Source organism: Coturnix japonica, chromosome 7 (genome assembly GCF_001577835.2).
Source record: "Coturnix japonica isolate 7356 chromosome 7, Coturnix japonica 2.1, whole genome shotgun sequence".
Classification (NCBI taxonomy): domain Eukaryota; kingdom Metazoa; phylum Chordata; class Aves; order Galliformes; family Phasianidae; genus Coturnix; species Coturnix japonica.
In genome coordinates, this window is record NC_029522.1 from 15,569,497 (window position 1) to 15,581,900 (window position 12,404).

The 12,404-nt window shown below is 37.3% G+C and overlaps 1 protein-coding gene across 6 annotated transcripts in view; it reads right to left on the minus strand.

Moving 5' to 3' along the window:
* Window positions 1-1,186: 1,186 nt before the first annotated feature.
* RAPGEF4 (Rap guanine nucleotide exchange factor 4) overlaps window positions 1,187-12,404 on the minus strand; it is a 135,775-nt gene continuing 124,557 nt past the window's right edge. For all 6 annotated transcript variants that reach the window (XM_015868497.2, XM_015868498.2, XM_015868500.2 and 3 more), the window contains 3 exons: window positions 12,134-12,198; window positions 3,920-3,974; window positions 1,187-2,454 (listed from right to left, as the gene is read on the minus strand). In XM_015868497.2, the coding sequence (XP_015723983.1) occupies window positions 2,327-2,454; window positions 3,920-3,974; window positions 12,134-12,198 (248 nt within the window). In that variant the 3' untranslated portion in view covers window positions 1,187-2,326. The remainder of the gene's footprint in view (window positions 2,455-3,919; window positions 3,975-12,133; window positions 12,199-12,404) is intronic.

Sequence of the window (12,404 nt, forward strand, 5' to 3'; positions counted from 1 at the left end):
GCCAAGTTGAAACTTGGCAGCTTTATAAACCAGTTAACACAGTAATAAATGAAAGTCCAAACAATAGGAATAAATCTGGAACAAATATAATCATGAACTTAGAAATGTTATGAATTTATTGTAAAGATAAAAACATCTTATGAATTAATTCTATCCCTGAAGTTTATTCTAATGCATGCTTTGCTTCTGGGAAGAGTCTGTATCTGAAAGAACTATAAGAAGTATACTCATAGAACAGTACAAAGGAAAATAAGAAATATTTATCACTTGAAATAACAAGACAGAAACTCGTCTCTATGGTTTTAGCTGGTTTTCCTCTGAATCATCTTGAACTTCTAGTCAGACAGCAAAGTTAAAATAAATTATGTCATCATGCTGCAGAATATTTCTTAACTGCGTAATTCTTTCCTTTGCAGAATGCAGGTACAGAACAGCTAGTAGTCTAGCATATCAGTGTTTCCCTGGTGATCCTCAGCTTTTGCAGACTTTGATTTAACTAAAAAGTTGGAATTATTTTTAGAGATTAAAAAAATACAATCTTTCTATGTACACTGACAGCACAGCATCCTGCTCAACTCCAAGAAAAGTATACCCTGTGTCTGAGAGGTAGTCTGTATCAATAAGGGAATCTCTGAAACTTAATCATGAGAAAATACCTGCAGCTTCTAATATCAGGCTTAATTGGTTTTATAAAATTCAGCTTCCCTGAGCAGAGCTGGTGTGAATACAATAGGAAGGACTTTGGCCATGCAAACATTATCATTTTCTTGGCACCTGCCAGGCCCCACACATGCTTGCTCAGCAATAGCACAGCCATCCCGGGGAGCATTCAGGTACTCCTGATCACCAAGGGCCCCAAACAGATCACCTTGTGGTTCTGGGTCCTCTGGAGGGCAGCAGCCAAGGTGTTACTCAAGGTAAAATCTTGTCCGAGGTCAGTAGGTCAGAGCGTTCACATTTGTGAGTGAGGACAAACTTCTGAGTTAACTAAAAATAAGAATTCAACACTTCTTCATTTAAATGTTTTCACTATAAGTGGTTTCTATCTTTACATAGGAGTGTCAGGGCCCTTCTTAGCCTGAAGGCCCAGCAGAATACAAATGAATTTACTGTACCTGCCAACAAACAGCACTAGGACTTATGCAGGAATGAAGCTGAAAGTGCAAATAAGGCCAGTGACAAAACCTTTCTGGCAATTACGTTTAATAAGGTACTGCATGTTATTTACAGAAAACACATGTCACACAATTCCTACATATGAGATGCACATAAAGACAAATGCTGCACTTGAGAACATGCTCAATAAAATAAATAAAACAATTATTTTTGTACAGTGGTTATTACATAAATAAATATTCTAGAATGTAATGAATTAATATTTATTTACAGACTGTTGAAAGTGCAAAACAATTGGCTGAAAATTTAGATATTTGTAAATGCTTAAGACCAGAAAATACTTGTTAGCCAGCCAGTATTAATCATAGCTGAAGGTCTGATGTCCAGGAAACTATTATCAGGAAATCTGTTTGTGCATATTGTGCTCATTTTGAACCAGTCTTTTGCTACCTTTATGCTATTGAAGGTTTTGACAGCATTACTAATTCAAAGTGGAATTTTGTAAAAACCTGATAGTTTAAAAAAAGAAGTAAAATGTAAACACAGATTAATCTAGTTATCATTCAAAATATATTCAGTCCTGTCAGTTTTCTGAAGTGGCCACACTGCTTGAAGTAGGCAGTACGAATAATATTAGAATTTTTTCTTAGTATCTGCTGTATTTCAAAGGGAATTTTTTAAGTATTCCCTGAATGGAACTGTACCTTGGACAATTCTCCCAAACCTCTGCTCTATTATCAGATGCTTACCTACATCTCATATTGAGGTCAGCAGTAGCTGGGGAAGCAAAACTGTCATGTCAGTTTTTTCCTGACCTAGGCAAGAAATTATAAAACATATATTTTTAGTTAGAGAGCAAAACAGTGTCTCCCTTAGAAGTGTTAGAAGCCTTTTATTTTTTTTTCTTTTGTGTGTGTGTGTGAATTTTACACCATTTTTCTTCTTCCCCTTTTTTAAAATCCATACAAAAATCATTTACCACACTTTAAAATGAATTAATAGTACACAACATGGCCACCCTTACAGCTACAGTGCATAAATTCTTTCTCAGTCAAAGTTCTCTGACAGGCAGTACATTGTGCATTGCCTAAGACCTTACAATATGTTTTTGCTTATTTTTGTAGTGGCAGTGCAGTCGCAGAGAAAGTGAAGTTCTTAACAAGTGACCTTGACAGGATAAAAGATCATTTCTCATCATTGCTTCAAATGTTTATGCCCGACGTGGCTCTAGTCGGTGAGACATCTGTGATAAAGTTCTCTGGTTGTCAATCACATTTAATTGCCTCACATAGCTCCGAACATCCTGATGGTTCTTATTAGCTAGGGCTGCGTCAGGATCTAGTGAAAGAGAAATGATGTAGGATTGATACACTTAAATGAACAAATGCCTGAACAGAATGCATAACTCATTATAAGCTGTCACAGGAAGCACCAGATCCTGGTGAGTTGCAAAGAAAATATTTAGAAATCTCTCTCTTTGAAACCTTTCCTTCATATCTGATAGTCTTTCTGGTTTCTGCCCCTACAAATTAACTTTTCCTCCCAGCTATCTGTGGCTACATCTACTTGAACTGATGGCTCTTGGTTATGGTTTTATACATCACCTTACCTGTCAACAGCTATAACTTCAATAACTAACTAGCATGATTTAAAGCTTCTTATTTGCTTTTGAACCAGCAGTGTTCACAGTGCTCAAAAAATATATAATAGATTTAAGGCTCCTTTCATGAAATATTCCCATTTCTATCTCATCATTAAATCTCCATAACACTGTAGTGCTGTCCCATTCAAGACTCAAAGTTTACCACCTATTTACAGTACTTAGTATAACTGCATTGTAAGTACTCCTATAACAAATATGAAATACCACTAACTCCCAATTCGAGTATCTTCAGCCTCACAGTGGACAGTTTATAATTTAATGAAATATGTGGTAGGTAACTTAACAAACTTCTCCAACAGAAAGATACTGAAGCATCCAATAAATAAATACATGCCAAGCACAGGACTTAGGTATAGCACAACTAACTACTGACATTTTGTAGTATCAAGTATAGTGAAAATCCATTTCAATTTCTCAATAACTTATATGTGGAGGTCTCACTAGTGCCTAATAAATGGAAATTAAAAGACATACAGCCAGAAAAAACCTTGGGCTGGAAATAAAGCTTCCTTGATATTCAAGAGTTATGTTTTGAAGCAGACAAAAAGAATAAAAATGTATTTTTTAGAGTATCTATTCTGTTATTTGAGAAAGAGGAGGACTGCTGTGTGGCAAAGCAAATGAAGCATTGAGAAACACAGTGCCATTGAGTCCAAGATGGGACAAGGCCTGCAGAGCAAGTCTGGCTATCATGCAGCGCCATCATCTTACCTGGCTCCATACAGGTTCAGATAATTATACTGACAAACAAGTTTTAAATTCATCACCTTAGGCAGTTATGACACCCATAATGTCATCTTTCTGGCCTGGTTTCCTACAAAAGCAGGGCTTATGCAAGCAAGTGTCCTGCATTTGTTTATGTGCTTTCATCTGCTGACCTCACTTCAACTCTTTCTGAGCCCAGTGGCTTATTTCAACCTATTCTAATTTGAGGGCTTTGTAGAGACCTCACAGAACTCAGCTCCTTTGCACTCTTTGAAAAGAGATGGAGGAGAATGAGCTTATTGGAACTTTCAGAAAGAGAGTTCGCCCTGTGAAACAAGGAAGATTCATTGGAAACCAGGTACTTTAGATTCTGTTAAACACAAATTGTAACTGCTGGTGGCAATGCTGACTGTGCAGATGTTGTAATACACTTACTGAAAGATTGACTTCGGCAGAACTTCACCGTCCTGACAGTGTTGGCAATCATGCGCTGGAAAGAAAAGATGGGATGCAATCAGCATACAAGCACCATATTTCATCATCATTAAAACGAAGCACCTAACTGTGCCTGTGTGTGAAGACATATGCCAATAAAATAAGTCTTGTGAATGAAAATATAATTTTAAGGTTGATATTCTCATATGTAGGGTGTGATTTGCATTTATGCAGGCTTTAAATAAGCATGACTGTAATTTACATGAGCTCAGAAAGCCCTTTCCCTTATCTGGATGCTGCAAAATGCTTTAACTAAGGATGAAAATCAGCTCCTTCAATATGCATTTATTTTATACAATATTTCCATGTTAAAAAGCAAATTGAATATCATCTACAATGGCTTGGAGTATGTGCACTTTTTCATTTTCAGACCATCAGCTCCTAGCAGCAAAGACATTTCTAGAACACAATCAGCAGTTAAACAGCTTTCATGTATCATATCTGTTTGAGTTTGAAATGGAGTCCTCCATGGAAATGACACTAAAAAATGACCAGATGAGAGCTACTTTCACCAATTCTCAAGCATGCTGAGCTCACAGGTAGGAACGGACATGGTTAGCATTGTGGTCCTGGGCAGGTTTCATCAAGCAAACACATTAGTGTTAGCTTGCACAAGTGTAATCTGATCCAACTGAGAAGCAAATTAATTTCTGATGGATACATGGATACTCCTATTGGCAATTCACAAAAAAAGCAGAATTCACTTCAGTCCTCTTTGGCTGTGCTTGCTTTTCAGTATGATCATTTCACTCACTCAAGTAAGAAACTGTGACTCAATATATTTTGCTCTGATAAATCAGATGCTATTTTACAATAGTTTTTAAGAAGAAATGATGCTAAGTCATAAAGCAAAACACTTAAGCTTTAATTCTGGACTGCAAGATTTTAACTGACTTTTGTAAGTAACGGCACCATCCACCAGTACTGGCTAGAATTATTCTTCACAATCTTAAATAAATTGAAACTTCAGCACTGAATTTCCTTAGCTAGAAACTTCTATTCATTCACTGTTGTTTGGGGTGGGTTTTTTTTTGTTTTTTTTTTTGTTTGTTTTTGTTTTTGTTGTTGTTGTTGTTGTTGTTCTTTTTTGAATCTTTATTTTAATATCTTTTGCTTAAATAAAGTTTAGCAGAATGGGGAAAAGCTAACCACCAGAGTCTAGTGTTTGCTCCAGCACTTTAACATGGTCCAATAATTACAACATAGTTTCATGCTTTAACATAGCCCACTCTCACAAGGCTGCTTCATACCTACTTGAAATTGTGTGAGATTCACAAGTTCTTACGCAACAAAATGATATATTTGTTACTAGCAAACAGTTAAACCTGTATGATTCTCAGAACTGATGCAAAATTATTATCTTAGGTGAAAGTGGTTAAATAAATATCAGTATCATTCCAAGAATGAGAAACACATAAGTAAAACATTCCTTCCACACATACCAGATGAATTATCTTTGACATTTTAATGCATTGTCAAGATCCAAAATGTGTGGCTGGTGGTCACCATTAGAAATGCTTACAGATACATACTGCATATTATTATGCATTTTGTAATTATGCATTTTGTAATTATGCATTTTGTAATCAGATGAAATGCTGGCAGTCTGAAACTGATGCAAAAAATACTTTTTAACACACATTTATGAAAGATCATGGGAATCTGGATATGAGCCTGCTTACATTGCTTCTAAAGTCATATGGATTCATGTGTGGAAAATAAGTAGATTTCAAGTAAGAGTCACTTTCATAGTATGTTAATTTTCATACTTCTTCAAGCCATTATTACTAAACAGATTTTCTAAGGCACTTACTTATCTTGCAAACATTCCCATATGTGGTTAGCATTAAGCGTGTGAATAAGCCCCATTCACTTTGATGGATCCTCTTAAATACTCAAGGATAAGCACCCTTTATAATACTGGATTGAGACGGAACGCGCTGCATATTACTGTGTTGGTTCTTCAAGTCTAACCCAATCAAAAAAAATCAAAACAACATGAACATGAAAACATGAATGTTTCATAACTCTGTGCTTTCATATTTTGCTCTGAGTCTTATGTGTTGCTGTTATTTTGACACGTATTATTTCAAAAACCACTTATCCAAAGTAACTGCTTAAAGGAAAGATCATGAAGTTGGATTGGACCAGCCAACCTGATAAAGTATCAAGAGCATCTAACATAAATGGGAGCTTTTCTAAGTATAATTAATCCTCATGAAGATTTCTGGTGTTGCTTGATGTGCTTTCTGGTTGGGTTGTCTATAGATACCCTATTAGTTAATACTGGGAAAGTTTTAGGTTTTGAAGCCTCAGTTAATAATGGGCTTTGGAGCTAGGCTGTGTGCTCAGTTTTTTGTTAGCTTGTCATCAAGTTTCTCCTTTCTAAACTTACATTTATCAAAAAGACTGTTCTGTGAAATAATTTTACTCTTTGTTTCCTTTATGTGAGAAACATCCACAATATGGTCTGGCAAGGAAAACAGAAATGACAATGAACTCTTCTGACTTCTGGTTAAGTTTTGAACTGCCCGGTCTCCTTCAGTTGGCTGAAAGTTTTAATTTTAAGGAGTTGTTCCCGGGGATAATCTTATTCAATCTGTGCATTCAGAACTATCCTGGAAATGATGAAACACAAAGGAATGAAGAAGTGGGTGTTATTGCAGAAAAAACAGAGGAACTGTGGCCAGAACTCTGCAACCAAACAGGGAGATTCTGGAGCATTATATATCCTCCAAGATCTCCTTTCACATTGCTTTTTGCAAGAGCTGTTTCACTATCCAATATAAACCCAAACTAGTTCCTCTTTGGAAGGTGTAAATTGGACAGAAAAACAGCACATGATGTGAATTTCCCTTTCTGAATCGTGCAGATAAGTTGGATTCTCTTCTTCTGATGCAAGAAAACTGGAAACAGGGAGAAAATGGCCAAATAGAAGTTTAATTGCCAGCTCTTTTTTTTCTCTTCAGAGGATTACCTCTAGTCACTGGCTGCAAAAATGAACTTGTGTTTACTCACTGTGCTAAGAAAGACTATTATCAAAAAGCCATACAAGACTAAATATGGATCTTTCTGAAATAAATCAACTGCATAATATAACAAGCAACTGCAACTACCAGCTACCAGCATGCTATATATACAACAACAATATCCTTTCAAGTTTTATGCAGTCTGAAGTAGTGGCAGCAGGCCAGCGCATTATCTTCTAATCCATTCCAAACTGAGGTTTTTAAATGTTATACATATTCATATATGCCATAGAACTAGTAAGGGCTTTAGTCACATACTTTTTGCATAATCTTTATGTTCCAAAAAATGAAAGAATGTTTGCCCTTTTTTGCATAAGGATCAGAGTGAGAATTCCCTTTTGTTCATCTCCACAAAACCCGAAAACCAATATGCACAGATTCTCTAATCCTCATTTCACACCTGAAGGGTGAAGAACTTTGACAAAAAGAGGAATCAGTGACCAGCATCATGGCACTGCCTTTTGCTGTCATGGCAGGTCAGCGGTTTCAGAGCTCTTTTGTGACTTCTGCTCCCTCTACAGGTGCCATTTCTGAGATGCTGCACAGTCATTCTATGTGGAGATTGTGCCAGGGAAAGTTCAGGCTGTCTGATGATTTGAGAAATGGCATCAGTAAAGTTCCTCAATAACTTCATCTTCCCTCTCTCTATGAATGCAAAATTCAGTAGTGGCAGTGAGAGTGCAGGATTGTACAGCCAAGGTGTGGAAAACAGTGTGTAGTCAAGAAGAAAATAAACTGTATGAAGTATTGCCTGCCCTTGAGAAGAATCACGCACATTAACTTCCTCATCTTCCTCTCCCTTCTTTCCTTGGAAAGACATAATCTTAAGAAAAGTGTTATGGTTGTTTTTGCTTTGTTTGTTTGTGTTGTTGTTTTTCTTTTTGTTTTGTTTTGTTTGTAAATATAAATAGTTATAAAAGCAGTGTGACTTATATGTAATATATTACCATGTACACATTAGTGCCTTGCAGGTTGCATGTTTTCTCTCTTTTATTGATATTATACAGTTTAAAAGAACTGATACTACTGACAGCTTTTTTTGGGGGGTGCGGGGGGTTCTTTTTCATGTGAAAAGAAGGTCATTAATGGAGCTAAAAGACAAATGTGTATTCCAGGTCATAAACTGTTTGCTATGTACAATCTTTTGTCATACTTTCACTTGCTTGCAGATCTCAGAATACCCTCAACCTGCCAAACTACAACTGCAACATTCAGAAATTTTACAAGCCTATTCATTCCTCAGTCCTCTATGAAAACTAGCCTTTCAGTTTGTACAGATTTAGATCTTACAGGGCACCACTTAAAACTAACAGCTACTACCAAGTTATTAATGGAGAAAAGATGCAGGTAGTTTTTACCATACAAGGTCAAAGACAACATAGAAGGCACATCTAAGCAATACTTGTCTCTCTATCAGCTTTTTACAGTGAAAAAGAAAAGAAGAACTTCAATACTGCTCTAAAATAATGTCTTTTTTGGTACTGAAGACAAACCTTTTACAAAACACTTGCACTACTAATAGCAGTAATTTATTCTGTCTGCTTACTTACAGAAGTGTAAGTATTGGGTTTCAGGCTGGATTTTAGGGGCAAATTCTCATTTCTTCCATCTCCCTGCTTCCTTGCTTCATGAAACAAAGTGGCATGGCAAAAAACATAGCAAATACCAAGAGCATACATATTTTTGACACATTAAATACTGCTTTTGCCCACATCACATACAGACTACCTGGGTCAGCTTACAAACTTCCCTGTTTGCACATAACTGTGCCTCTATCACACGTGGCATTCTCTTCCCTGGTTTACCTTCCTTATCTTCTGTTCCTCACAGCCTCCCCCACATTAGAGACTTCCGTGGGGATCAGCACACAGGGAACAGGAAGAAAGAGCAGGTAGTCACAAAGATAGCAGCAGGTAAAACTTGGTGATGCTCTTTGGAGCAATGGCCCCTCAACACTGTAATACCACAGTATTGCCACTGCACCTCTGAAAAGAGTTATTCACAAAGAAGTACAGCAAAAAAAAAAAAAAATTAGACTTGGTTCCTTTCCCTTCTAATCTGACTTTCTGAAAACAAACAAACAAATTAGGCTTACATGTTTAACATCAATGTTTTCCCCTTTTCTGAATAATTTTGTCAAATTTGAGAAAAAGCCCAACATTTCCATCGTAAGGAAGTTCCTACCAATTTTCTGTGAAAACACACAGCTGTGGAGAAGGACCATGTAAAGGGCCTCTTCCGTCTCCTTTAGGGAAAAGGCCATAAGTTCCTATGTTATGACAAAAGCCTATTCATGCAGAATTCCCCAGCCATGAAGAAAGCACACAAGCCCCAGCCACGAGGAAGGCTCTGAGCAGAGCTCAAACAATCATGGTACAAAAACTCTGAGGAAATCAGGCCTCGCACTTTCTGGCACTCATAGAATTCCTGGCTCACACACTGCCTGACAGCTCCTGCATGTTTCAAGATGCATCGTTTAATATAAACAACGGCAGGAACATCAGGAAACATAAAAGATTTAAAGGAAGCTTCAGTTTCAGCTGAAGGATGCCACCAGATCAAACTTCTACTTTTGGCTGCTAGTTACAGGAATAAAGTTGTCAGCAACACATCAGCTGTTGGGATCAGAGCTCTGTGGTGAGAATGCAGATACAATGCCAGCGGCTGTTCTCAGTTTCATCACTGCTTACATGAGAGATGGAGGGACCCATCTCCTACAGCAGAAAATGGCACCACCAGTGAGAACTACCTGGACATTTTTATTCAAAATTTAAGCAAGCATCAGAGTTAAGATCAAGGGAAACTGTTTTGCAAAGAATGAAGATGTTTTAGATGGCTCAGTAATAGAATAGTTCCTAGGAATATTTAGAGATATCTCCATTTGGAGCAGAATACCACGCACTACAACAAACATGCAGAAACGACAAATAGCAGGTCATGATTCCTGTGATGAAATCTGGTTTCTACTTTTCTCTGGAAATGAGCAGAATAATATCACATAACTACTCTGAGTTTATGCTTGTTAAAGAGAGCACACTTTATCTGAGAGTTATATGGCTGAGTGGTCTTGTCTTGTTTTCACTAGTTAATATCTGGCAATTGTGGCAGTTTGTGGATATGACTGTTGTAAGCTTAACATAAATAGGCAGTAGTTTTACCATAGGTGTTTTTTTTTGTTTGTTTGTTTGTTTTCTGGACCTGATGGCACACATAAAAATCTAAAAACTGCCAGGCTCACATTAGGGTTTGAATGAGTTACATCAGTGGAATCCAAATACATGCTGTTTTGAAGAGCTAAGTGTAGGGAGAAGCAGTAGGCACATGCAGAGTAGCCAGTAAGGAGCATTAAAAACACAAAATATACACCTGTAATAAGGCCAGGAGAAAAAGAAGAAAGAGCCTTTAGATAGAGTACTAACTAAAGAAAGGCTTAGAGGTCTGAGCAAGGAGAACATTCCTCGCCCTCTTATGTGGAGGAACATGAGATGTTTTGATTTTTATCAATGGCATAAAAAATAAAATAACTGAACTTCAGTTTCCTCTCCTAAGTGAAATAGTTGAAGCTCAGATTACTGATCAAAACAGATAATACTATATTCGTTCTGTATAAAATTTTGTATCAAACATTTGGGTGTTACTAGGAAAACATGTTCTGGTTTGTTTCTGGTTCTACTCTGAAGATAAAGGTATGTGCAGATATGGGTGAAAAGGGCAGATCTGCAGCAGCCTTCATATAGGTCAGTTTAAGCTTACAAGTTTCACTCTTTGCCCTGGGACATGCAATTAGGCCAAACAAGGTAGAGAACCAATGACTTAGATGGTTTTAACAATACAGTTATTATCTCCATAGTTTGGCAGTGCTCCAGTCAAATTTGAGATCCCTTTGTATTACCACAAATACTTATCATCTGCACTTAGTTGTATTTATCTGTCTAACAAGAATAGGCAGTCTAGGAAAAATTCATTTTCCCCAGGCAGAAAAGCTCAGGGCCTCAGGAAAGAATTGTTAACAGAGTCTGCATATGCAATTACATATTTCATTACTGAAAAGTGAGGTCAGGCCCTTACGCAGGCATTAGTACAACCATTTACACACATGAGAGTCTCAGCTAAGTAGAATGGTATTTCCACTCTAGGACTGTTCTGGAACCAGAGAGTTATATCTTATGAGAAGAATTTACTCACTGATAATCACTTTTCCATGAAGCTTTCTAAAGAGCTCAAAGTTCTCATTTTTTTTCCCCTTCAGAAAAAGATCACAGCTCAAGATGCTCCTCTGGAGTGCAGTGGATGTGGTTACTGTAGTACTTAGAACAAGTAGGCATGGGTACCACAGTATATATGTTTTAGCACTGCTGAATGGAGCTTAACTGCAGACACAGAAAGTCAAGGTTTGGTTTTGCAGTGTGGTTGCTTATAGTTGAGCATGGATAACCCTGGGAACTCCCATCTGAGTGTCATTAATCACATTAACTGAGAATGTGGCCTTAGTAGCCAAGAAAATTTCTTCTCACTACTGAGAAACTTGAGTTTCAGTCAAGATCTCTCCTATGGGATGAAATGATGAGAGCTTGGGTGCAGAATTAAATAAAAAAATTAAAAAGAAATAATAATCAAACCTATTGTCACTGATTTGTTTCCAATATGAAAGCAAGCAAGTCATAGAACACTCTTTCCACTTGTTAAAGTGGAAATAAGATGTGCACGTTCTGTATTAAAGGTCCTTTCACTCTCTGAGGAGCAATGCAAAACTGCCCCAGCCTGAGGCAGTTCAGTCTTGTTTGAAGGAACAGCAGTTAAATCACAGCATGGTCTCAAACTGGCTGTTAAAAGCCATCTCTAACAGCTCTGCTTCCTATCACTGCTGCTGCCTCTCCTAGGAAACATTCTGGCTGTGCATGGCTCACTGGGCAGTTTCTTTTCTACCTCCATGAGGTTTTCCAGAAAGGCAGAGGGTGCAGGCTGTGAGCACAATGCACTCTTGTTGCCAGCGCTAGGTGCTGCATTCCCTTTCTCTGGCCCTAGAAGTCATTGGTGTGAAATTCAGTCTTCAGGAGATGAATAAGAAGGCTTTTTTTCTTTAATTTTCAACCCACAACCATCATTTCAAAAATGTAATACATACCATCTTCTCGAAGTTTACTAGGTTGTCAGTGAGCGTCTTATTTCCCTCATGAGTAAACGTCATGTCTGTATGGGAATAAAAGACACATTAAAGTCCATAACTGAATCGTGGCATACAAATCAACAGAACATTTTATCTATTCCTTACAACAATCAAAGCAGCTATAAAAGTAAAACATTTAGGCTTTCATTTACAGCATTTCTGAAGCTAGTAAAATTGAGGTATAATATTCAGATGCACCAAAGCAGTTTTTCCTGACTCTGTGTCACAC